This window comes from Myiozetetes cayanensis, unplaced genomic scaffold (assembly GCF_022539395.1).
Source record: "Myiozetetes cayanensis isolate MyiCay16 unplaced genomic scaffold, myiCay2020 scf14, whole genome shotgun sequence".
Lineage (NCBI taxonomy): Eukaryota > Metazoa > Chordata > Aves > Passeriformes > Tyrannidae > Myiozetetes > Myiozetetes cayanensis.
The window spans coordinates 5223355-5250126 of NW_026087048.1; the positions used below are offsets into that span (position 1 = coordinate 5223355).

General features: G+C 54.1%; 2 protein-coding genes across 2 annotated transcripts in view; one reads left to right on the forward strand and one right to left on the reverse strand.

Moving 5' to 3' along the window:
• The window catches only part of ZNF609 (zinc finger protein 609), a 45314-nt gene extending 38213 nt beyond the window's left edge, over positions 1-7101 (forward strand). The window contains exons 3-8 of the mRNA XM_050308992.1: positions 877-964; positions 1311-3666; positions 3977-4343; positions 4504-4679; positions 5180-5390; positions 5528-7101. Coding sequence (XP_050164949.1) covers positions 877-964; positions 1311-3666; positions 3977-4343; positions 4504-4679; positions 5180-5390; positions 5528-5601 — 3272 coding nt within the window. The 3' untranslated portion in view covers positions 5602-7101. The remainder of the gene's footprint in view (positions 1-876; positions 965-1310; positions 3667-3976; positions 4344-4503; positions 4680-5179; positions 5391-5527) is intronic.
• A 2340-nt stretch (positions 7102-9441) lies between these two features.
• On the reverse strand, positions 9442-22097 carry OAZ2 (ornithine decarboxylase antizyme 2). Its single transcript, XM_050309632.1, is given in 6 exon segments — positions 9442-10214; positions 12042-12127; positions 13950-14125; positions 18706-18786; positions 18788-18863; positions 22005-22097. Coding segments are annotated over 6 exon segments (573 nt in total). The 5' UTR covers positions 22025-22097; the 3' UTR covers positions 9442-10080.
• Positions 22098-26772: the final 4675 nt, after the last annotated feature.

Sequence of the window (26772 nt, forward strand, 5' to 3'; positions counted from 1 at the left end):
CCCAATGCTGAGGGATGCTGTGGAAGATCCCTCTGCCTCCCAGAAGTGGTGCTGAGAGCTCATGGCCTTGGCATGGGTGAGTGCCAGGCTGCTCTGAATTCTGAATTAGTGGGAAGAAGCTGAAACTCTGAGTTTTCTGAATGCCTTTGCTCTTAAATGGGAGGATGTGACCTCATAGATGCTTCTCCAGGTGGAGATATAGGGCAAAGGGGTGTCGCTGGAGGTGCTGGAGCAAAGCAACATGGGGTTGCTTCACCAGTATTGGATTTTCCTGCCAGGGAATGCCTGAGCGGGAATGCTGGGTTCAGCTTGCCATCTAGTGGCAGTAATGACATTTTCCAGAGAGCTGTGAGATTCTTGGCCATACTCAGGGAGTGTCACATCCCCACTGGGGTGTCTGCAGCTCCACATTCAGGCCCACAGGCTTGCTGTGGGCTTTCTGAATTTCCCCTGGGGGCTTTCTGAATTTCCCCTGGGGGCTTCCCAGCCCTCACTCCCCTGAGATCACCTTCCCTACCCTACCTGAGTGCACATGGAGCCAACGTGGATCTTCAGGCCCCTCCCCCCACCACAGATCCCACAGTCTTTTGGGGATGGCTGGGTTTAGCATCCCCACAAAAATAGGGAAGAGGAGGAGAGGTTGTGTGGATGCTGGCCAGAGCTGTGCGGAGAAGGGGAATGAGCTGGGAGGTTTCTAGCTCCCATTTTGGTCCTCCTCCAGCCCTAGACCTCATGTCTCCCCTCTCCCAAATACCTCTTGTCTGCCTTCCTCTGGCCCTAGAGCTGAGCTCTTCCTCCTGCCTGTCTCAAGGGGCAGGTCCCTGTCACTGTGAGGTCAAACCTGGCCCCATCTGACCCTTTCCCCTCACCTTGCAGGAATGCTGGTGGTCAACGTCACCTGGAGGAACAAGACGTACGTGGGGACGCTGCTGGACTGCACACAGCATGACTGGGCTCCTCCTCGGTAAGTGGGCAGTGGGCTTTGAGGGCTTCCAGGCACTGAGGGCAAACCCAGTCCCATATGACCCCCATACATTCTGCTCTGTGTCCCTGGGGCTGCCATAGGGGTTGGTATCTCCTACCTGCACAACTGAGGTGTTCCCATGGCTCTTTGCCCTCACAGTCGCAGGTCCCTTGTCCTGTGGAGTGAAGATGGTTGAGCACATCCCAGTGGGCCTGTCTAGTTCCTCTTTATTGGCCAACGAGGGGATGAGTCTGTGGGATTTGTAGCAAGGGGAGGAAGGGGGTCCCCACTGTGCCACAGGCATGACCGTCTCTCCATTAAAACTTCCATGTCCTCCTCCCGACAGGTTCTGTGACTCTCCCACCAGTGACCTGGAGATGCGCAATGGCCGGGGCAGGGGCAAACGCATGCGCCCCAACAGCAACACGCCAGTGAATGAAGCGGCTGCCGCCTCGGATAGCAAAGGGACCAGTAACAGCAGCAAGACCCGGGCAGGAGCCAACAGCAAGGGGCGCCGGGGCAGCCAGAACTCCTCGGACCACCGCACTCCGCCTAGCGGCACAGCTGAAGATGTGAAGGCCAGTCCCTCCTCTGTCACCAAGCGGAAGAGTAAACCCCTCTCTGACATGGAGGTGAACTCCAGCTCGGAGGACTCCAAGGGCAGCAAACGCATCCGCACGAACTCGATGGGCTCGGCCACTGTGCCGTCCGCCACGGTCAAGGTGGAACCTGCTGTCCTGGACCGCAACTGCCCTTCTCCCATCCTCATCGACTGTCCCCACCCCAACTGTAACAAGAAGTACAAGCACATCAACGGGCTGAAGTACCACCAGGCCCATGCACACACAGATGATGACAGCAAGCTGGAGGCGGACGTGGACAGCGAGTACGGTGAGGAACCCTCCCTACACGCTGACATCGGGAGCTGCAATGGGGCCGCTGGCTCTCAGAAAGGCTCTCTCTCGCCAGCTCGCTCGGCCACCCCCAAGGTGCGCTTGATGGAGCCCCACAGCCCCTCCCCGTCCAGCAAGTTCAGCACCAAGGTCCCTTGCAAGAAGAAGGTGAGTGGGGAGGGGGACACAGACCCAGGTGCCCTGTCCAATGATGGCTCCGAGGATGGTCCGTCGGTGGCTGATGAGACAAGTAATGATGACTTTGACTCTCTGGAGAAGCGATGTGTTGATAAGGACAAGTCAAAGAAGGCCTCTGGTGCTAAGCAGGAGAAGATCACTTCCAAAAGCTTGAAGTCTGCCAGACCCATTGCGCCAGCCATCCCCCCGCAGCCGATTTACACCTTCCAGACTGCCACCCTCACCACCGCCAGCCCTGGCTCATCTTCTGGCCTTGCCACCACTGTGGTGCAGACCATGCCCAACAGCCCCCAGCTCAAACCTATCCAGCCCAAGCCAACAGTGATGGGAGAGCCCTTCACCGTCAACCCCACCCTCACCCCTTCCAAGGAAAAGAAGAAGAAAGACAAGAAGAAGAAGGAACCCAAGGAGGTGGAAAACCCTTTGACTCCTGGCAAAGCATGCAGAGCGGAGGAAGGCAAGAGCCCTTTCCGGGGGGAATCCAGCGACCTGGGAATGAAAGGCGAGGGGCTGCTGAATGGTTCATCTGACCCCCACCAGAGCCGACTCGCCAGCATCAAGGCTGAGGCAGATAAAATCTATAGCTTCACCGACAACGCGCCCAGCCCCTCCATCGGCGGTGCCAGCAGGCTGGAGAACACCAACCCAGCCCAGCCCCTGACCCCGTTGCATGTTGTCACCCAGAACGGGGCAGAGGCCAGCTCAGTGAAGACCAACAGCCCAGCCTACTCAGACATCTCTGACGCTGGGGAAGATGGGGAGGGTAAGCTGGAGAGCGTGAAGGTGAAGGATCCAGAGCAGTTGGTCAAGGAAGGTGCCAAAAAAGCTCTTTTCCCCCCACAACCTCAGAGCAAAGAGTCTCCTTACTACCAAGGCTTTGAAACCTACTATTCCCCAGGCTACCCCCAGGCCAGCCCAGGTCCCCTGAACCCCAGTGGGCAGTCTGTGGCTGAGACACAGACCTTGAAGCTGAAGAAGGATGAGGAGCAGGAGAACCCAGACGTGAAGGTGAAGGGCGAAGGCTGCGAAGAGAAGAAGGCAGAGCTTGGTGGTGGCTCCAACCAGCAACCCTCAGTCATCCAGCAGCGCCCCAACATGTACATGCAGTCCCTCTACTACAACCAGTATGCCTACGTGCCGCCCTATGGTTACAATGAGCAGGGCTACCATGCTCACCTGCTGAGCACCAACCCTGCCTACCGCCAGCAGTATGAGGAGCAGCAGAAGCAGCGGCAGAGCCTGGAGCAGCAGCAGCAGCGGGGAGTGGAGAAGAAGGCGGAGCTGGGCTTGAAAGAGAGGGAGGCAGTGCTCAAAGAAGAGTGGAAGCAGAAGCCACCCATGCCACCGACACTGACCAAAGCCCCAAGCCTCACGGACCTTGTCAAGTCAGGACTGAACAAGCCCAAGGAACCAGGAGGTCCTGACATGGCCAAATCTGTCATCATCCCCAAACTGGAGGACTCATCCAAGCTATCCGGCAGCCAGGTCGCTGAGGGGCTCAAGGTGAAGCTAAGCGAGGCCAGTCACCTTGGGAAGGAAACTGCTGAGACTAAGGCTGGCTCTGAGTGTGGCCGGCAAGCAGAGGTGGACCCTGTGCTCTGGTACAGACAGGTAATGCCCTGCCCTGTCTGCCAGCCCAGCTGGGTGTTTGCTTCTGGAGGAAGCCCCTCACCATGGCTTTGCCACAGGGCTCTTCTGGGGCCATCACCTTGGAGAACACATGTTGTCCTCTGCGTGTAGTGGGACTCCATGAGATTCCCTTGGGGCCAGAAAAGGGATGGGGCTGTGAGGCCATGGATGGGCTCAGGAACGCTGGGGGAAGAGGAGTGGAATTTCACTGGTCTCCTCCAAACCCGGGCTGGGTTTGGGACAGGCAGAGCCGGGGGGAGGCAGGTGTTCTGATTGTTGTCTCTTCTTGCAGGAAGCCGAGCCCCGGATGTGGACCTACGTGTACCCGGCAAAGTACTCAGACATCAAGACGGAGGATGAGCGGTGGAAAGAGGAGAGGGACCGGAAGTTGAAGGAAGAAAGGAATCGAAGCAAAGAAGCCTCATCCAAGGAGGACGGGAAGGAGAGCACCAGCTCCGAGTGCAAGCTGACCCCCCCTGAGGAACCTCGCATGGTGGGGAAGGACCCCAGGCCCAGTGTCCACGTCCCCGTGTCCTCACCCCTCACGCAGCACCAGTCCTACATCCCCTACATGCACGGCTACTCCTACAGCCAGTCGTACGACCCCAACCACCCCAGCTACCGTGCCATGCCCACCGTCATGATGCAGAATTACCCAGGTGGGGAGCCAGGGCCTTCCTGGGGACGTCCCTTCCCAGCTGTCCCTGCTCCCAGGATGGGGGGCAGCTGCAGGACGTCCTCTCACATACATACAGAGCCACGTGCTCCCACTGTGCTGCCCAAATCCTCCCTGTGCCCTGACTGCTTTTCTCTCCCCAGGATCATACCTACCCTCCAGCTATTCCTTCTCTCCATACGGGAGCAAGGCGTCCGGCAGCGACGACAGTGACAAGTCCCGAGCCAGCCCCAGCGTGAGCTGTAAATCCAGCTCAGAGTCCAAGGCCCTGGACATCCTGCAGCAGCACGCCAGCCACTACAAGAGCAAATCACCCACGGTGAGGGTCAGGAGCACACTGGCTTTGCCCAGCTCTGTGGAACAGTCCCTGGATCCTGTACTCAGCTGGGAGCAGCTCTGCCTGCCGAGGGGTTTGCTGTACCTGCTGCTGTGGGAGACCCGCAGCCATGAAGTACTACCACAGTACAAATCCTTTGGGATGGACCAGCCAAGCCTGTGGGCAGGGCTGACCCACTGGGGCTCTTCCAAACCCTGCAGGAACCCAGTGACACTTGTCCATAGCCTTGGAACTGGTGGGTGGGATGCAGGGGCTGTCTCCATCCCATGGCTCCTGCTGGGCTGACCTGGGAGACAGAGTTTGGACACAGTGAGGAAAGAGCTACCCTCAAACAGGACTTGTGTTCTCCCCATGGCTTTTGGGCTGTGACCCCTTGTCACCTCATGGGGGGTCTTTAGGCAAAGGCAGGGAATATCACCCTGAGATACGCCCTGGGGTGGCTGATCATATCCCTCAGCATATGTCTGCTTTCTCCTCTCCAGATAAGTGAGAAGACGTCTCAGGAGCGGGACCGCTGTGGGGTGGTGGGGGGCGGCGGGAGCTGCAGCAGTGTCGGGGGAGCTGGAACAGGAGAGCGGAGCGGCGACCGGCCCCGCACATCGCCCTCCCAGCGCCTGCTCTCGACGCATCACCACCACCACCACCTCGGGTACTCACTACTGCCAGCGCAGTACAACCTGCCCTATGCAACAGGTGAGCTGGGCCAGGCTCGGGGGGGTTGGGAGGGAGCTGGACTCACCCTTGGGCTGCGGGAGCCCTTGTACCATCCCCCGGTCTGACTGGGTGCCTGGCCTGGGCTGCCAGCTCCTGACACTGCTTCTCCTCCACAGGTCTCTCCTCCACAGCCATTGTTGCCAGCCAGCAAGGCTCTACTCCCTCCCTATACCCACCTCCCCGGAGGTGAGAATGGTAAGGCTCTGCTCCTGCCAGGATGGGCACGCAGGGGGTGCCCTCGAAGGTTTAGGATCCTCCTGTTGCCCCAGGGGCTCGCGGGAGCTGACTTGCCCCTGGGTTGTGGCAGGACATGAGGCGCTGGGATGCCTGGGCTGTACAAGACATGTGACTGGCTCACATGGGGAAGCGCTGGAGACTCTCTTTAGACATCAGTTGAATGGTGTTAATTGTTCTGCTTGACGTTCCTGCTGCGATCCGAGGCAGACTCTGTCTTCTCCCCCTGTCGGACACACACTGACTGCCCCCCACACCCCCTTTGGTGAGTGGGATAGCTGGTACCTGCGGAAATATTTATTCTACTGGGCACCAGCGCTCAAGATGGAGGCGTCTTGCCCGTCTGGTGCATATGAAGAGGAAACAGAAGCACTGAGGTTTCTTGATGGATTTCGGACCCCACCATGTCTCTTCGAGCTGCTGCTTCATGATGGGACTGGGGGCAGTCAGGGTCTCAGAGCGTGGGGCTGAGCCTGCCATGGGGTCTCAGGAAAAGAAGGGCTGGCTTACAAGGAGCCACGGCAGGCGTGGGGGGAGCTGTTGTGAGCCTGGGGGCAATGTCACCCTAGCCAGAGGGAGCCATGGGGCACAGGGTTGTGCTGCATATGAGGCTCTCCCTCTCCTAGTCCCTCATCTGATCCTGCAGCCCAAGGTACACACCGCTCTGTGCCCATGGGCTGGAGCCACTGGTGTGTGTGGGACTGGTGGCCGGAGCAGTGGGAGCTCCTGGCCCCGGTGAAGCAACTTCTGCCCCAGGGGCTCAGGGCTCCATGGGTCTGGGGGCAAGTGGGGCACAGAATTGGGGGCTGTGCCTGGCACCCCACCTGGGGCTCCGGGGTCCCCCTGTGCCATGCACGGTCCAGACCTGCCTGAAGGTCCTGCCCATCACTTTCCAATTGGTTTCTGAGCTGCAACTCAGTAATACCCCCGGCCTTTCCTCTGCCCCCCTACCGTGGCAAACGCTCCCCAAACCCTAGGGCAGCACATCCTGCTGGGGCGTGGCTGTAGCTCTCCTTTTCATCCACCTTTTGTTTTTAGGGCGGCTCCCCCAGGCTGTGGGCAGGGCGCAGCAAGGAACAAGCACACTTAGGTTCTGCCAGAGGCACGTGGCGCTGTGCTGGTCCCTGCTCTGGCCTCATGCTGGGGCTGGGGGCACCAGGCCCTGGAGGAAGCCGGTCCCTGCTTCCTGCTGTTCCCCAGCACTGAGGACAGGGGCTTTCTGGTCCTCTGCCCCCAGCCCCAGAGCAGCTCTCCCTGGGCCGACGCTCTACCTCGGCCCCGCAGTGGCTGGGCCATCCCAGCTCCCCCCTCTCCTGCTGCCCGGCTGGGGGGACATGGGGGCTGTGGGTTTTGGTTTTGTGTTTGTGTCCATGTCGCACCCGGCCCCGAGGGCTGCTGTACGGGGATGCTCTGCCCACCGGGCTTTGTACATACTGTAAAAAGCAATTGTTTGAAAGCTGTTGTTTTGGGTTTTGTTTTCTTTCCCCATTTCTCCCCCATCCCACTGTACCCAGCTGGAAAGGAGGTGCTGGCTGCTCTCGACCCTGGTTCAGGTGCTAGTAGTGCGGTGGCCCCAGCCTGCTCTTGTTGTTTGACTCATTTTTCTTCCACTCTTTGTTGTTTTTGGAAGGAGGCGGGCCCAGCATGCTCCACAGGGACAGGGTGGGTGATGCCCAGTGGTGGCTCGACCCACCTCACACCCCTTCCAGAGCCACATGCAGCCACGGGGTTGGGGACTGGAGGGGTCAGGATGCTTGGGGGAGCCCCACATCCCACACGTGGAGGAGTGTCCCACTGGCTGCTCCTACCTCCAGCCTTGGCCGGCCCAGCACAGCCTGGTTCCCAGCATGGCCGGGGCCCACCAGCGGCTCCAGGGGCACAGAGGAGGGTGTTGGGGCGGGGGGCTTGGGGGGTGCCACAGGCTTTGTTGGCAGTTGAAGGGCATCAGGGGGCTGCTCCCCACCTTCCCAGTTGGGTCTCAGTTGAGTCTCCCTTTAGGTGTTAAATGAAACAACCGTTTATGCAGAATAGGTTTGAGGTTTGATGTATCTGGGTTCTCTGGGTCAGTTGTTGCCTGTGGGGCCTCAGTCGGCCCCCGCACTGGGGGGATTCCCACTACCTGGCCCCCAGTCAGGGCATTGGACCGTTGGTGTTTATAGCTCTTGTTTCCATTGGCGTTGCTGTGTTGGGTTTCATTTCAGTCTTCCTGACTCTGCCCTTCTGTAAAGTGTACATTATTACCGAGTTCCTTGTTTTTTTATATATATATATATAAATATATATATATACAAACTGTACTCTTCTTGCCTTTGTACATTTGGGCAAGGAGGGAGAATAAATCTTTTTAAGAGACAATCACAAACCTGCGAGGGTGGCTTTTTCTTCCTGTTCCCCCCAAGTTTGGTCCTTTATCCCCAAAAGCTGCAGCCAGTGATTTTTGGGGGTGGGAGAGGGGGTTACCCCGCCTCTGGGGCATCTGAGAGGGCTCAAGCAACTTCATTGGTTTGAGGCTCCATCCCTGCGCTCCTGCATCCAGCCCCTCCACTCTGCCCCAGCGCTCACAGCTCCAGAGGGTGCTGCAGCTGAACTCTGAGGGGATAATTTGGAGCAGAACCCCCCAGGCTGAACCCCTGGGCACGAAGGTCCTGTCCTCCACCATTGCCTCAGGGAAGGCATTGGGCAAGCAGGGGGTACCACGGGCAGCAGAGGCACCTTGCACATTTTCTAGAGGGTGTTTCTGAAGACACCAGTGATCTGAGACCTCTGCATCTGCCTGCCTGTGCTGGAGGCAGGGCAGGGGAGAATTTAGAATTGTCAGAGCTGAATGTGCAGTGGCACAGCCTTGTCACTGCAGCTCATTAAGAAGCTCAGATGAGCCTCACTCCAGCTTCTGTGACCAGGATCCTGCACTTTACTAGTAAAGGAGCAAAGTGGTTCCCATTCCATCACCTTCAGGATGTACCTGAGCAGAGCACCATGTGGTGGCAACAGGGTCCTGGCACATGCAGAGGCAGGAGCAGAGGCAACTGCAGCTGTAAGAAGGGATAAAACTGGGTCCTTCAAAAGCCAGAAGCAGCACTCAGTGCTGCTTCAGCCAGGGAACACCCAGTCCACAGGTCTCTGTCAGGGGTCCATCAGCACAGCCCAGCTCTGATTCTAAACTGATTTAGGGTCTGAGGAGGGAGCAGAGCCACCGGTCCCTTGGTTTCATGGGAGGGGAAGGAGGGCAAAAGAGACACAAAGTTTATTTATTCACACACACTCTTATCGCAGCTCTACCTCACTCTCCCCTGACCAAACACTGATCGTGGTGGTTATGGAATGTGAGAACACCCAGGAACAATCCCACGTGCTGGAAGAGCTGAGGGCATGGGCTCCTGGGACACAGGTGACACGTTCCCCTTCCCTGGGGCCTGTCAGAGCCAGCCAGGATACAGCTCCCATGCCACAGGGACAGAGCACTACCTCCTTCTCCAGCATTAGACAGGGCAGGGTTGGGACTTGACCTACTGCCAGCACCATGGCCCCACCCTGGGAAAGCCCCTGGATGGGGAGAGCATCCCACTACCTGCCCCCACACAACCCTTTGGTTTGGATACAGCCTTTAACAGCATCTCAAGTCTTGAGCTCACGCCTTTGGGAAGGTGAAGAGGAGTAGAGGAGAGGGCCCAGGGCTGCTCCGTACCAGTCCTGGGTGGAGGGTAAAGGCAGGAGCTTTTCCTGGCTCTTTGACCATCCCAACCATCATGGCACAGGTCAGGAAACTGTTCGTCCCAAATAAGCAGCCCCAGGTGTGTGAAGTTCATCTGAATGCCCCTTTTATTGAACGCCGTGATAATGCAGTGGGAACATGGAACAGGATTAAGACTGCGTAAAACAAAAGCCGGAAGAGCAAGAAGTTTCAAAAGAAAAAAAAAGGGAAAAAAAAAAGACCAGTTAAACCAGCATTGGAGCAGAGACGCATGGGGGGTTTAATGTAGTGTTAAAGGATAAACTTGAGCGTCTCCTGCATGTGTCCCACACCAAACCAGGCTGTTTGCATTATGTCTTGAGTGGGGAATGAAAGCATTGTCTCCCAACTGAGCACATACTGGGCAGGTGGGAGGCACTGCCATGGGTCCGGTGGAGTCCCAGGGGTGCAACCCAAGCAGGGCCCAGGCCCCAGGGCTCCCACACCACGCAGCTGCATGGGAAGAGCTTCTATGCCAGTTCATAAACATCTTCCTTTTCCTAGTGATGATTACATGTGTGATAAATAGTTCTCTAGGCAACATGTTTCAATGAGAGTCAACTCTGGGGATACACAGCCCAATCTAACAATGAGAAATGCGCTTGCAGTCCAACAGAAACTTGGCTTCCCTTTCCTCAGGAAAGGAGGTAGAACCCTCTCTCCCCTCCACAGCATGTTGGGGTCCCGCTGGAGTCCCCACTGCAGCTACTCTTCATCAGAGGAAGAGCTCTGATCCAGGGGGTACACCATGAACATCACGTCTGGTCGCGATGGGACTGCGGGGTGACCAGGCCGCACGATCTCAAAGCCCAAGAAGCTGAATGTCTTCAGGAGTGGAGCTATCAAAGAGAAGGAGATCTGTTACCACCAGGAGTGATCCTCTTTACCTGCCTCACCTTCAAGCCATAAATATCCAAGAGCATGGAACACCCTCTGGGAGTGCATCCAGAGCTTCCTGCACAGAGAATAACTATGTTAAGGTGACAGCCCTTTCCAGCAGGAAGTTTTGTCTCTTCCTGGGCTCATCCAAGTGTGAAGGGGATTTGAGCTGTGCAGCTTTCTCCATGTTTCTTCCTTCCTCTGACAAACAGTGATGGTTGGTCATCTGCCTGCACCAGCTGCACATCCCCACTTTCCCAGGACACACGTGGCCATCCCACAGGTTTTATCCTGCACTTCTCTGGGCCCTGAAAGCAGGACAGACAGCAGCAAGCAGGAACCTGCTTAGGAAGTAGGCAGACATTGTCTCCTCCATAAGGAGGTCCTGGAGCTCAGTGCAAACTCCAGACAGCTCTGCACAGCTTGGGAGCACCCCAGGAAATTCACACGTGGGAATTCTGAGTGGGGTCAGCCTAGAAGCCCCCACACCTCAGGGCTACCAGACAAAGTTCTGTGACACAGTTACTGTTACTGAAGCGATGGCTTCCCTGTGACCTATGACAGTCACTCCAGTGAAACGTCTGATCCCTACAGGCCCCTCGGCTGATCAGCTCCAAGGCACTGAATGGCCAAACAGAGGAGTTCCTGGAGGTATCTTCCAGGTAGCACTGAATTTCAGCTGCACTTGGGATCTGGGGTGCTCCACAACTCCTACATACAAGCCCTGGTATGGGCTGTCCCCTGTCCCCATCCCATCACCCACGCAACCACTGCTGCTGGTGACATAACAGCCAGCACTTAATCTGCAAATTATTCTTGGCATGGTAATATGGGATGATGACATCTTCCTGAGCTCAGCTCAGCTTAGCTCTACTAACGACCGTCGTTTTGGAGAAGTCGGTGCAGCTAGTGAAGCTGCAGAGTAAAATTAGAGCTGGGGTTGGAATTACTCGCTGGGTTACAGCCTGTGCCTGGTGGGACTTAAAGTGACATGTCCCCAGCCTGGTACCTCCCGCAGCCCTCCATGCCTTAATCCCTCACCCAACATGTCTGTCTTTAGATCGTAAAGCCCTCAGAGCCATAAGATTCTCCAGCCAGGACTAGGATTACCTGTAAATCTGGAAAGGGCAAAAGTGCCAGGAGATCTTTAAAAAGCATCTGAATTACAGGGCACTAATCTGGAAGCACTCGTTTCCCATCTACTAACTCCTCCCTGGTTTCACCTTCCACATCATTGCAGCCTGGTGCCAAACACAGACTTCACTGCTTACCAAAGGGGGAATATTAACTGGTTCTGGAGGAGAAAAGCCTCCCAAGTCATTCAGGAGCAGCTTTCTGCACCTGAGTATTTAATGGTAAGGCACAAAAGCATCATATGATATCAAGGAATCACAGAACGGTTTTGGGTTGGAAGGACCTTAAAGCTCATCCAGTCCCACCCCCTGCCATGGCAGGGACACCTTCCACTAGACAGGTTGCTCCAAGCCCCCTCCAACCTGGCCTCCAACCACCTCCAGGGATGGGGCAGCCACAGCTTCCCTGGGTCACATGTGATGTTGCCGTCTAGCAGATCTACTGGAGAAACCAAAACACTCCCTCACCCTTACCCTCCAAAAAGGGCTTATTTCCTCCACAAGAAACTACTTCCGTGAGAATTTCACATGTAACGACACCTGCAATAGGAAGGGTCCCATGGGCCTTGCCCTGGAATTCCCAGGTTTCTGTACAGCTCCAGCAGCACCATGTGGGCCGTTGGGACAAACCCAAGCACGGGGGCCAGTCCTCACCTCGATCTTCTCTGCTTTTTCTGAAGCAGATGAAGACGTAGTTGACTTTCATTTTTTCTTCAGCAAACTCCAGCAGTGCTGACAACCTGCCAAGGAGAGGGAAGACAAAAGGACATCAGCTCTGGGAAGTTCTGTCCTGAGGAAGCCTCTGTGTGTTATCAAATTATCAACTGGATGTTTTCAGACACAAAGATTGTTTACAGCCCCCTTCCAATGAACAATGGGTGCTGAAACAATGGGCTTCCTGCCCTGCAGATCCAAGAGTTGTCCTGGTTCCTAGTAACCGACAAGTCCCTGTCCTGGCAGCCCTGAATACCCTCCCCACCCGTGGTGCTTAGGGACTGAAGCCTTTGTGGGCAGGAAGCAGAATATCACCGCTGGTCCCAGGCCAGGCTGCATCCCCCTCCACTGGCAATGCACACGGGGGAGATGTAGGAACTCTGTGCTTTTTGGGAAGGAGAAACATCCAGAACTGAGCTCCTGGCAGGCAGAGAAGGAGAACAAACCATCCCTGAAGGAGCACGTGCGCAGCCAAAGCCATTTCCCGAGCGTATGGACTGGGATGGCACAGCTGCTGCACCCTGAATCCTCACTTCCTGCCTTTCCAGTTGGATTATTTCTGCCACCTCTTGATGGAATCAGCACTGCATTAATCCCTCTGCAAGCCCCCGGGGCGGCACATGGAGCCACCGCTGTCACTTGTAACCACTGGGCGCTGCCAGAGCGGTGACAAACTGGTCTTCACATCTCATTAACCAGCCGTCAGCACAGAGGATTAAATTTGCAAGGGTTCTGTTAATATGTTAATGAACCACTTTAATTATGTCCTCTTCTCGGCTGTTTCACCCAGCTAAAAATAACCTGACAAAACTGCGCTTTAAGTCACAATGACACTGGCAAATAAAACCCCTCTCAGAAGGACCCGCTCCCTGGAGAGCCGAGAGATTTACGGGCCAACCGGAGAAATTACACAAACATTTATCTGGACTCGGGGTCAAATGAGACAAGTGTGAGACAGCAACAGCACTGCCACCTCCTGAAGGTGCCCAGTGAGGGGTTTTTCCTTAATTAGCCTGCGTCACTTTGGGATGAAGCCTACTTGGAGATTCAGGAGGAGCTGAGAGCTCCGCAGAGGAATCCAGCAAAGCCACAGCTCCTCTGGCAGTGCACTTGGCAGGAAGGAGCTGCTCTGGAAGCTGCATTTACACAAACTTCCCAGAGCTGAGTTGTCTGGACAAAACACGACTGGATTCTGCCAAGAGAAAAATCAGAGCTCCTGGCAGAGCCCAGCGCCAGTGTGGCAGCGCTCCAAGAGCAGATCTACCTACTGATGAGGAGAGCATCCATAGGATGAAGGGTTTTTTCTTCCTGAAAGAGAGGAAAACCTGCCAAGATAAGACTTGTCAAGTGGCCAAGAGAAAAATAAAATGAAAAAATAATAAAGTATCAGAGAAAGGCTTGTTGGCTTTCCATACCTAAGTATGCAAAGATTCATCTGCTCATTTATTGCTTGTTTTTCATTAGTGCTGGGACTCAAAAAATGGTAACTCATCTGAAGTATCAAAATACAACCATGAAGGTCTAACAGGACAGTTCTCTGCAGACAGGGAATCAGGATGTGCTTCAGACACACAACCCAGGAACAGAGCTGCTGTCGCTCAACTCATTCTCCCCGCACACACAACATGGAATCCCAGCACAGTTAGGGTTAGAGGGGACCTTTAAAGCTCATCTCATTCCATCCCCTGCCAGTGATACCAGGGACACCTTCCACTAGACCAGGTTACTCCAAGTCCCATCCAAGCGGGTTTGGACACTTCTAGGGATGGGGAGTCCTTAATCACCCATGTAAGCAAAGCCTTGCCCCACCAGGGAGCCACAGTTGCAGCTCTGGGATCCTGAACTTACCCTTCTTTGCTTCCATCAGCTAATAATCCATCAGGGATTTCCACAAAGAGGCTCTGGTTTGAGAGCACTGCATCCCAGGAGGAGGTCTTCACCTCTGTGACCTTGTACTGGAAGTGGACAATGTGAGGCTTCCCTTCATGCACTGGGACATCTTGGCTAACAGTGATCTTCTCGTCCTGGGAAAACAAAATCATCAAGTCCTGAACAGCCAGGGGACAACTGGAGAGAGTAAATGCAAATAAATAGCATTAGGGTTTTACTGAGAAGAAGATTAGGCTTTTCCCTTCCCCTTTCACTGGCTCAGGGACACATCCTGCAGTTCTCAGCCCTCAGAGTGATTTCTAGCCAAGGGTAGTGATGGATCATGAACTGTCCTTCAAAGAACACAACTGGACCCAATATAGGCAGCTGCCACAGCCTGACCAGTCAAAACCAGTGCCTCCCCCATGTCCAACACAGCCTTTCTGTTCCAGGGATGACCACGAATCGCTTTCCCAGATTTTCCAACCCATGGTTTGCCTACTGGTGTAAGAGAGGGAAATACAGAGTGCAGGGAGATCCCAGAGCAGATCTGAGGCTGGTGAGAAGGTCTTCTCCAGAGACCACAAAGGCACATGTCCTGCTCCAGCCCTGCCCCAGGAAGAATGCCAAGCATGTGGATCTCAGATCCAGCTCGGCAGTTCCTAGAAAACAATCCCATCGTTAAAACTCTATTCCTCCAGACAATTCTGGCAGGCAGCTGGCTTGCCCTGTAATGATTTCCATATTTCACTGCAAAGAGCCCCAGTGAAACAGCAAAGACCTGAGTCAACGCTGTCACTGCAGGGGAAGCTGAACTGTCCCGTGTGCTGGTGACAGCTGGTGCATCTCTGTTCCCTTACATTCCCAGTCACCTGCACAGCTCTGAAGGGCATAAGTAAAGCAGAATCCAGGGTCATGCATGCTCTGCTTCTGAGTCATGGGAATGCCTAGGAAAGCCATGTGTCCCTCCCTCCTCAATAGGTGTGCTGGGCAGTGGTTTCCTTCACTGGGTCATTGGGGGAGCAGCCGTCCAGCCTTCAGGTGTTTTAATTTAACAGGGTGATTAATTCAACAGTTCCTCACAAGCCCTTCCTGCCTCCTCAAGCTGCTATCCCAGTGCTTTAATTCCTATTACCTCGTGTCTTAAAATAGCTGCCCCTTGGTTTGACTATTGTGACAAAAAGAGGCCACTGAAGACAACCTTAATGCTGGTGGACAAAGAAACCCCCCATGCAAATCAGGAGCTGCTTGGCCTCGGTGAGCGGAGCAAAGGAAGCTAACCTTCGTTTAAAGCCCACAAAGCTAGTCTGAAAAGCAACTTCACCAGAATAAATATCCTGTAGGAAATAAGTTTATTCATGGAGTTTGAAAAAAGTCTGCGTGGCTGAGTTCACTAGTTTTAAGCCAAATGCACCAAGAAAAGCACCCACAGCTGCTCCAGTGAGAACAGGCTGCTGTGCAGAGCCCTGAAAGAGTTCTGCACCACAGACATATTTTAAAAAAACAAATCCAAGGGGATATGTGCATATCCCTCAGCACTGAATTTATAGGAACCTTTTACAGTTGTTGTTAGAGTGCAGAAAGCATCTCTGTTCCAAAAAAGATGCTTCTCTCCAGAAAAAGCTCAGAGATGCTGCTTTCCTCATACTCACAAAACCAAAACCAGGGTGAGGAAGCTGAGGAAAGAGGGCTAGGATTGACACGTGGGAGGGGGAGGTGTGCCTCTGGGTGGGAAGACTGGCAGGAGCACTGCCATAGGAGGGGAAAAGTGTTCCGAGCCATTTGCCTTGGAACTTCCTCGTCACCAGTTCTGCCCTGTGCTCCAAACCCAGCAAGGTTGTTCTCTGAAACCCCTCTGTGACAGTCCAGGAGCCAAAGGCAGCACAACCACAGGGATTAGCAGAACTAGTTCCCCCGGTTCAGTGGGAATTATGTTTACACAGCTCAGGCAGCTGACAGTCTATTTCTAGGCATCCAAAGAGAGATGCTGGGGAAAAGAAGCTGTTCATCTGAAACAGCAGCAGCCCAAAATTCTTTGGAAGCTGCTCAAAGCAAAATCCTGTCTACACAACAAGTGCTCAGTTTTAATTCACCCGGGAAAAATCCCCCCACAAAATCCCCCTGCCATGTTACTGTGGACAAAAAAAAAAAAACCCAGCAGACTCTCTCTTACAAACTGCTGCCCAAAACCAGCTCTCCAGCCCTCGGCTCCGTTTCAGCGACACAAAGCCACAATGACCAGCTTCTACTTGGTTCTAGTTCACTGAGCACAAATTTTCCAGCCCAGCTCCGCTCCTCAGATGTCCTGGGAAGGGCAGGGGAGGCCCCAACGTGCTGGCAGGGTCAGGAGAAAGGATGTTATGATCCACCCCGGCCAAGCAACTGTAGAGAGCCATGGAAGCTCCGGCTGCTGGCATGTGCTGCACCTGCAGCCTCCTGCCAAGTCTGCCAGCCAGGGCACGTCCCGGATGTTGCTGTGGCATTCCCAGCTCCAGCAAAGCTCCTTGGATGGAGGGCTGAGATTTAAGTCTCTTAACACAAAAACACCAACACCTATAGGGAGCCCCAGCTGTTTAATTTACAGCGCTGCTGTATTTGAGTGCTGTGCGCTGGGGGAGGCAGCTCCTTCGGAAAGGTCATCCCTTGGACTGCAACAGCTGATACAGCTGGAAAAAGGACTTAAGCTTTTGGATCCAGATGCCTTTCCAGGTCATGCTGCTGGCTGCAGGCTGAAAAGCTCAGGCTGCTGTAACTACAGCACTGCCAGACATGAGCAACCAAAGGGCAGAGGGCCCCTGTAACCTCCACCTGAGGTCCGACACACCTGGGGCCCCTCATTCCAACACAGACACTGAGGGGCTGCAGCACGTCCAGAGAAGGGAACAGAGCTGGCAAAGGGTCTGGAGCACCAGGAGTGGCTGAGGGAGCCAGGGGGGCTCAGCCTGGAGAGAAAAGGAGGCTTATGGGGGACCTTCTTGCTCTCTGCAACTCCCTGACAGGAGGGTGGAGCCAGGTGGGGGTCAGGCTCTGCTCCCAGGGAATGAGACAGGACAAGAGGAAACAGGCTGAAGTTGCATAAGGGGAGGTTTAGGTTGAATATTAGGGAAAATTTCTTCACTGAAAGGGTTGTCAAGTATTGAACAGGCTGCCCAGGGCAGTGGTGGAGTCCCCATCCCTGAAGGGATTTAACAGCCATGTGAATGTGGCATTTGGGCACATGGTTTAGTGGTAGCCTTCGCAGTGCTGTGGAGCAGCTGGACTTTACCTTAACCCAAACAATTCCATGATTCTATGTTACAGAAGGGGTTGGTTTTCTGACAGATTCTGCTAGTTTTGTCAAGCAATAAAGCCAGGAAGAATTCCATCCATATTTCTGGGATGCAGCTATATGGATGACATCCCCTGTGCCTATACACCACTGCCAAAATCTCTGCAAGTTCACGGCTGTAGTGAAAACTCCAAACTGTGATTCCTTCCACCAGCTCCCCCTCTACACTGAGCCCATTTTTTTCTGCCTTTTGGCCTTGCCTGGTGGTGCACACAAGGCTTGGCAAAGCTGGCTGGCAGGAGTTTCACCTGCAGGGTCTCCTGTGTCTCATGCAGACGGGATTCATTACTTGTCCTGAGCCCTCTTGAAGCTATTTTTGTACCTTCTTTCTGTGACAGGGAGCCCCTTGTGCTGCTTCTCTAGAGTACACACCCTTCTAACATCTGTGACAATTCACCTCAAGCATTAAGCTGATGGCACATTGTCACTAGAGGCTCACAGGTTGACATTTCTTCACAAGGGAAGCAGGTAAGGAACGTGTTAAAAATTCACCAAAGGAAACTCTGAAAGCAGCTGTGAGGTCTGGCATTCTCTCATGAATTCCAAGAGGAGGCTCTGGGAGCTGTGGCCCAGAAGGGTCTGTATCATTCCATCATGTAACATCTGTGTGCCACCCACGGGGTAATTACAAATCAAGTCTAACACCTATGACAACACCTCTGGGTCAACAGCCAAATTTGCAAGGTGAGCATAATTTTAGGCTGCCTCATCACTGGCATGTGGAAAAGCAGCCCTTGTCCCAGAAACAGAGACAGATGTGAGCCAATGTCACACAAGTGCCAATTATTCTACAAGGAACGAGCAGCCAGATCTCATTCAGAAGGACAGGTCCCATGGAACAAAGAGGGATGAAAAATGAGAGAACTGTACAGAGCCACATGCTCCTGCAAGTCTGTAGACACAAGCCTTTCTGTTCTTGCCCTGCCCTTGCACATGTTCTAGAAACACCCCAGGCTGGGAGGTGGGTGGCTGCCTTTCCCATCTGTACCTGGGTTCAGGCAGCTCCCAGGCCCCAACAGCTTCACCTTCCAGACAAGGGCACAGGAAGGAGCTTATCAACCCTTCCCTCATTGTGTTTCACCTTTCTGCTTCCCGCTTCCTCCTTCTGCCAGACATTTTCAGGAGTTCTTTCATATTTTGATAATGCAGGCTCTGTGAACAATAGCTGCAACAGGCCCCTGGGAGCAGGGCTGGTGAATGATCTGCTGCACAGTGGGCTCTCTTTTCTTAATTAACAGGTGATATTTAAGCAGGAGAGCCCTCCCTGCAGCTCAGTCACTGAAAAATTACCTGTTCTCCCATTTATTACCTTGGAATTCTTTGCATTTATTCCCATCATACTGCAAAAGGAACCACACAGTTGCTACACGAGTACAGGTCGTTACTTAGACGTTAAATCTTTCTCACCTTATATATCAGAGCTGAAAGAGAAGGATCCCTGCTACCCCCTCGCCCACCGGGGATCTTTGACAGTGGGTGAGGGGCATCAGGAGCACCACAGAGGCCCTGGAACGATGTGCCTGCAGCACTGCAGCTGGGGACAGTTACTCAAAGGTAAAATACTACTGCAAGAAAAAGAGAGAACACCAGGTTACATTAGCAGGGATCATGTTTTGGAGGCTCTAGCTCCCCAAAACCCCAAATCACTCATATCCCTGCTCCTCCACAGCACCCAGATGTCAACATCAAAACCACCCACTGCCCCAGTGGCACCAGAACTGGCATGTTTTGTTAGGAATGGAGGAGGGGCTGGAGCCAAGAACCCGGAGAGAGTGCTGAGCAACCTCATGCTAATCAGAGAGGCCTGGAAGGCTGCCAGAAGCAGATGGCTGGGAACGCATGACCAGATGAGCACGCATTTTATAGAGACAAATATCTACAAATAGATCAACAGGGCCCAGAAGGAGGAGGTTTAAGTTTCATGTTTTCAAATTGAGGAGGAATGAAAGGGGCGGTTCTTCAGACACCTTCAATGAGCTCCACAACGTCTGTGGCAACGTGTTCACAGGTACGTGAAGCATCAGACAAGTGTCCCTCACCCCAACCCTAAAAATTGTAAATTCACCCCTGAGATCTACTTTTACAAGCAAGAAAACACATTTCCCTTGCAATTTTCAAGTTTGTTTGGAAGTCCTACACTTGGTCTTCCAGGCTCACTTTGGAGACAACCTATAATATCTGCTCTGGCTTTTAGGAAGCAAATTATTTTACTTTCTGCAGCTTTGGTTCCTCTCCAACACCACAAAAGCTCTGTGTGGAGGCTCAGTGTTCCTCTAACACAGCCTGCAAAAGCCATGCAGCAAAACCAGTCCTTCCCCAGTGGAACATTATGGAACACACCAGAGCAAAGCTCAAGAAGCAGCACCAAAACAAAGGGGTGCAGGAGGGTTTTCATGAACACAGGGCCAGGAACGAGGATAAAGATAAACTCTGCAGCTGTACTGGCAACTCACTGTCTGTCCTGAAACTTCTCACTTGAGCTGTTCTCAATACAGTGTTTTTCCACTCTAATCCCTCTCCACGAGGCAGACAGGCTTAAATATCCAAACACCAAGTATGGAGCTGCACTGTCAGAACCACCTGAACCGCTGGGGATCACAGACTGGTTTGGGCTGGGAGGGACCTTATAGCATGTCCAGTTCCAGCCCCTGCCATGGACACCTTCCACCGGAACAGATTGCTCCAAGCCCTGTCCAACCTGGCCTCGTAACCTGCCTGTGCAGGCTGCAAATCAGCTACTAAAATCTGGCATTTCTGAGTGCCAAAAACAAAACTCGCAAATGCAGTTACAACACAGGCAGAATCCCCCAAGGATCTCGGCTTCCCACCTCCTACCAAAACCATCTTTCTACAGGAAACACGAATATTCTTCCTCCACTTGTTTCTTCCTCCAGGTTTACTAGAATGAGTTCTGGAGCAGGGCTCCTGAGTGCCATGGCTTAGAGCAGGGACCTCTTGGAGAAAAGGCTATTTAAATACACCAGGAGAAGATGTTCGAGGGTGAAGCCAGCCAGTGAAGCCGGGTATTTTGTGCTCTCTGGTGTGCCCGGGGCTATCAATGGGCCAGTGTGTGTTCAGTAGTAGTGGATGTGGAGAGGATGACAAAGCACTTTGTGTCATCCCCACCCCCAGAAAGCTGTCGGCAGCTTTGTTATTCCCTTCCCTCCTCCCTCACCCCCCAGCCAACAATGTACTATTGATAGGTCTCTCCAACTTTCGGCCAAGGCATGGAGAAGCTGGATAATGAAGTGGAGTTGTGGGGAAAAAAAAAAAATCAAACAGAGAGGCAGTAATTTTCATGCAAAGCAGCTCAAGACACCTCCCAGTTTCACTTCCTCTGACACATGCAGAAGTCAAAACACAAGTCCCCCTTCAACCACAGAGCCCTGCCTGTGGCACTGCCCAGACCTGCACACCACCACTATCCCTCCAAAATCAAGATCCTTGCACGTCACCACTATCCCCTTCCAAAATTAGGGTCCCGAGACCAGCACTCTCACGATGTATGTGGGGCACAGGATAAAAGAGATTTTGCTTCCTCCAGCTGCACTTCAACTCCTGAGAAAAAGTTCATGAAAATACCCAAAACATCTGATCCCTCCACACATCCGTACACCAACAGCCCATTACAACCCTGCTCCCTTAGGCCTGTTCGTAGCTTAAAAATTAGGCATGCGCTCCTTTCTGACCTCTCTCCTCCTTGAAGAAGCTTTCCCACAGCTTGGTTGAGATTACGACCTTTCCCTGGAGAAACTCCTCAGTAAAAGTGGCTCAGCTGAGCCCTGCCCGAAAGGGGAGCTGGAAGCCGGTGTTACACTCTCAATTCCGCGGGTGTAATTTTAACTCCCTAAGCTCCCAGCGATCCTAGCCCTGTGCCCTGTCCCTGGGAAGTGCAAAGGACACCTCAGCAACTTGGGAACTCCTTCACGGCTCCTTAGCAAACCTCATACCCGGAGCCAGGCCGGGACCAGCACCTCGGGGTTGAAATCCGCACACTTTCGTGTGATTTGGGGGCTTTATTTACTTTGAACACTTAGACCAGAAGGAAGGATCCAAAGAACTCCCCTGACTGGAGAAATGACATTCTTTTGTTTGTTTTCCTTTTTGCCCTTTTCCAAAACAGGTTATGGAGATGCGGCAGCACTTGGCCCATAATAATAACACTATATTATTATTGCAAGACACATATCCAGGATTTGAGGAGCAAATTGCAAATAACCATCTGATGACCACAGCACAGGTCAAGCATCTCCCACAAAGGCAGCGGCCAAGAACCCGGGCTGCTCCGTGCGCATCCTCTGGGCTCTTATCGGCGACAGAGGCGCAGGAAATGACACTCTGGGGAGTCTAAACAAGGAACAGACACATGAGATAAAATCGGTCAGCTGAGAAAAATACACAGATCCTGCAAGTTGGTGCCTGCTAACACCCAACCTGCCTGGAAAAAGCCACGCTCCCGCAGGCAGGAAGGGGTGCGGGGAGGGAGCGCCAGGGCAGGCCGGCGAGAGGTGCTCAGGCCGCGGTGCGCCCAGACCCACTCCCGGGGGGACCTTCACAGGGAAGAGACGCCTCGATGGGGATTTTAATCGCGGAAAGGCAGAGCGGCCTCCCCGTCGTCCCGCGGCCTCTCCACCGCCTCCGCGCCTGCCCGCGCCCCGGGCCCGCCCGCCGCCGCTCTGAGGAGCGGTAGGACAGGCGCCGCGCACCTGTCCTGGGTGTTTATCATCCTGGGCTCGGCTCCGGTCCCGCTGCGGCTCGGCTGGTCGCGTTGGTGCCCCCTGTGCGCTCCGCTCCGCGCCGCGCTCCGACTGACCCCGCGGGCCCGTGCGCCGTCACGCCCCTCGCGTCACGCGCCCGGCCCCGGCCCCGCCCCCCGCGCCGCGCACGCCCGGCCCCGCCTTTCGCCCCGCCCCACTGCGCGCGAGCAGCCTGCGAACCCACCGCCACAAACAAAGGCGCGCGCCCAGGCCACCCCCCCCGCCGGTGATGTCACTGCCCCCCGCGCGCGCGCCTCGCGCCTACCCTGAGGGGGCGAGTGGCGGACCCCCTAGGCTGCCGCTTCTCCCCTCGGCATCCCGGCTCTCTCAGCCCCCCCGTAGGGCAGGTTTCACGTAGTCCCCAGCCCCCGGAGCTGGCAGCAAACCCAGGGGTGGGAGCAGGGGCCGGCAGCCTGGGCTGTGGGAAGTGACAAGGCCCCGGGCGGGAACTGGAGCCGAGGTTATGGGAGAAGAGGTTTGGGAGCAGCAGGGCCGAGGAATGAACAGCCGAGTGCTGGTGGTGCCACACGGAATAAGCCCCTGGCGCTGAGGTGAGAGATTGGGTAGAAATCCCTCCCTGTGAGACTGATGAGGCCCTGGCACAGGTTGCCCAGAGAAGCTGTGGCTGCCCTATCCCGGGAAGTGTTCAAGGCCAGGCTGGACGGTGCTTGGAGCAACTTGGTTGGCGATACCCTGGTGGGTTCACGGACCCTGGGATCCCACAGGCAGCCCTGGGCCTGGGCGTCCCGGTTCCCAGCGCTACCCTTCACTCAGCAGGAAGGGACCAGCTGTTCTGCAGAGAACTGGACACCAGCCAGGGCCTGAGTTCAAACAGAGCCCATTAAATGGCTTTTTCCCCCTTCCTCCGCATTTCCAGCCCTGTTTGCAGCCGTGATTCTATTTATAATGCCCAGGAAAAGCAAGCTGAGACTTTCCCACAGTGCTGGCTTCTCAGGCGATTGTTGTTCGGGAAACTGGAATGTTCACGATGTTATTTTTGTATCCCCCTGGGAAGGGTTTGTGTTTTTTATTGCGTGTCCCCATCTGTGCTGAGGAGGAGAGTGTGCGAAGCACAAGGTCTCTGGTGCTACTCTGTGCCCATGAGCCAAGGGGTGGGTGATGGGTGCTCTGAGAGATGTCCTGGTAGCCATGGGGCTGGAAGCTAGAGGGGCATCGCTGGTAGCCCCTGTCTCCGTGCCAAGCCCATCATGTCACTTGTTCTGTGCCTCAGTGTCTCCCAGGCACAGAGGAGGGAACACGGGGAATCCTGCTGGGAACAATGGGCTCATCATTCCTACCCTGCCAGGGGTTTCAGGGTCAAGATGTGCCGTTACGCCATAGTTTTGGAGTGGCAGAGCAATCACATAAGTCTGGGCCTGACAGCTGGGCTGTGGTGTCACTGTTCATGTGCTGCTGTTGCCAGCGGAGGCCAGTGGGCTCCTTTTTTGCCTTTCTTGGCCATGTGAGGACATTCCCTGCATGGAGTTGCTGTGGGATATTCTGGGCACGGCTGGACTACGGCAGTTCTGTGCTGCTCGTGAGCTCCCCCACCTCTGGGCAGACAGGTATATCACAGAGAAAAACCCACCTCACTTGGACTCTGAGGTCCTGCCTGTCCTCTCCCTTGGCACTGGCACTGGCAGGGCTGCCCACAGCACTCCTGGCTCTCCCTTTCCCTGCCCTGCAAGGCCCTGTGCTGCTTCATTCCTACCTGTGCTGGGGATTCTTCCTGATGTCCTTTGGTTTTACTGACCTGCCCACAGCTTTGACAGTGAGAAATGCTTTTGGGTGGTTTCTTTTTGCCGCAGCCAGTCTGATGAAGGACGCACACCTCTGAATAGCTTTGCCAGGTTTGGGGATTGATTATCCCAAATTCTAGATGCGGAACACAGGACATCTGCAACCTCTCTGTTTTAGAGGCTTGTGAAAACTAGTTGAGCATCTCCTTAATTATCCTCATTAATTATTGTGGCTAATTGTGGACTATGTAGTTCTTAAAATACTGTCCATTGGGACAGACTGCAGAGAGAAGTGATAGGTTTTTCCCCAGCTGGGGAATGGAGACCCAGAGCTTCTCTGTGCCTGGAGCTGGTGACACTTGTGGATCCTGGAGCTGGTGACACGCTGGGGCTGGGCAGGAGGCTCCAGCCTCTCAGAGCTGCCTGATGTTGGCATGGAAGCTCTTAGATGGGAGAGAGGCAAGCCAAGGCAACAGGAAGATGATCACTCAGTCACAGCCTTGTTGCGCACAGGGCTGACAGCAGAGACACTGCCCAGGTGTTCGGGGCCACAGAGGCAAGTGGGGTCCCTGTGGGATGGGCTGTCCCTCCAGCATTCACTCTGTGCTCTTCCTTGGCTGTAGTCCTGGATCTCCGTGTGAGTGAGAAAGCTCCTGGAGCGGGTTCACCCCCTCAACGGCTCCGTGGCCATGCAGTCACAGGGGCTCTCGGTGACCTCGCCATGATGCGGTCACTCAGATAAGGGAAACTGCAGCACTGCAGGGGGGGTTGTACCAGGGAAGCGGTGGGATGCAGCCCTTCCCTGTGCCTGTTCTCCAGGGATTACCACACATTTGTCCCTCGGCTGTACCTTTCTTGTGGGAGTGGAGGCTGGGGGTGTGTATGGTGGGTACCGTGTCATGCTGACACAGTTCCTTGGTACCTGCAGCAGTGCTGCATAGCTGGCTGTGCTTAGAAGTGTTGCCTAATGGAAAACACTTCCAGAGGTTTCCAAAGAGGGAAAAGGGTTAGTAGCTTTAAATGTAATTAATACCCTGTAGTTATTAAAAACATCATTAGAAATGTGTCATTCAGAACTTTCTAGGGCTGGACATGTATCCAGGGATGGAATTATGTTTTCGTCAGCACCTTTTCATCCCCCTTCTGTGACTGCTTGCTCTTTTTTTTTTTTTTTTTTTTTTTTTTAACGTGAGGATCTTTTTTCCTAAGGGAAAAACAAAAATTAACACTGCCAAGGAATTTTGTTTTCATACCTACGTCCCCCCAGCCCTGCTGCCAGCTCCATCTTCCTGTGCTGACATGTCTGTGTCTGTTATAGCCTCAGCAGCACCAGGAGTTTTCCTGGGATTTTGGCTCCCGGTGTTTTGAGGTGAGCTGTGGATAAATTCCCTAAAGCCGGCCCATCTGTGCAGCTGGAATTGTGTCTTGAGTGCCCATCTCCAAGGTGGATTTTAATTGAGCAGTTGAATTGGTTGGTGTCACTCACCCGTGTCTTTGATCTGCTTCACATCTGTAACAACAAACGAGGTTCCTTCCAGGCCATGCCATTAGTTTTCTGCTCTCCCTTTATATTTCCAACAGGATGAGTTGATTCCTTGGCAGACCTGCCTGGAGCTGGGGATCAGTTTGAAGGCACGTTGCTGACATCAGTGGCTTTCTTTTTTAATGAGCTTTGTCAGAATTCGTTCTTTAGCCATTAAGCGGTGCCAGCGTGGAATTCATGCATGAGCTCAGCTGAAACCTGCTCGGTGTGAATTAGTGATGGGGGAAAAGCAGGTCAGGGAACATTTTGTTTCAGAATGCTGTGATAACTGTTGTGTTCCAAGGCCTGGAACCAGGGAATGGGCAGAACATAGAAATCACAGCAAGGGATGAATTCCCTCTGCTGTGCCATGAGGAAGTGTCACCCCTCCTTATGCCAGTGGAGTGTATGTCGGTGCCAAGGGAAGGTGTTCCCCTGTGGCATGAATCTGGGGGTGTTGGATGGGCTGAGGAGCTGGATGGTGTCAGGAGATGAGCTGGTGATGTGACGTGGTGGCCCAGCATGAGAGGGCCTGTCATGGACTTGTGTCACTGATGAGCTCCGTGCTCCTGGAGGGTGCTGTGTGCCAGTGCCAACACCTTTGGAGAGGGCTCTGCTGGGATCTACCACTGCAGAAAACATGCCAGGGAGAGTCCATGGCTGTCCTTCTAAGCACCAGTGTTGGGATGAGTTGCCCAGGAGAGGCCAGCAGGAGTTTTACTGGCAAACACGGAGAAAAGGCAATCCCTCCAACCGTGGTGATCTGGCACAACAGAACCAGGGAATGGTGTGTGATTGAAAAAGTAATCCATGACATACAGAGCCTGCAGCCTTCCCGGGAACATGTAGGTGTGAGTTTGAGGCATGTGGCTCCCAGCTCCGGCCTGTGTCAGCCAAGCTGGCAGCGAGGAACACCTGCTGGAGCCAGGGTTCACTCCAGAGGTCACCTCTTCCTCGGCCAAAAGTAATACTTGTGTGATTCCCTTCCACTGCCTGTAGCTCCTCTGCATCATCCCTGCTGCTCTGTGCCCGGAGCTCTTTTCCTTGGCTGCTCGTCGAGTAGGACACACTCCAGGGTACTCAGTGCAGTGTTGATGGGTGGCACAGAGACAAAAAGGGGAAAAATCAAGGACAAATTGGTGAAAAGGAGCATACAGGAAAGGCCTCAGGTGGTGGGGAGTTGCCTTGCTGCTGGATTTTGCACATCTGAATGCAGCCAGGGCTTTGTATTGATTTTTTTAAAAGCTCTTTCAGTTATTTTTACAGTGAGCTCATCTTTCCTGGCACGTCCTTGCTCCATGTTCGTTCTGTACCAGGTGCTGTTCACTTCTTTGCAGTTATCCACGTGTGAGCAGGGAACAGCAGCTCCGCTGCTTGTCCCTGGAGAAAAATAGGTCTTGTCTTGGCTTCTTGCAGGTGCTGTGGGAAGGTGGGATGGATGGAGCTGGGGGTGTTT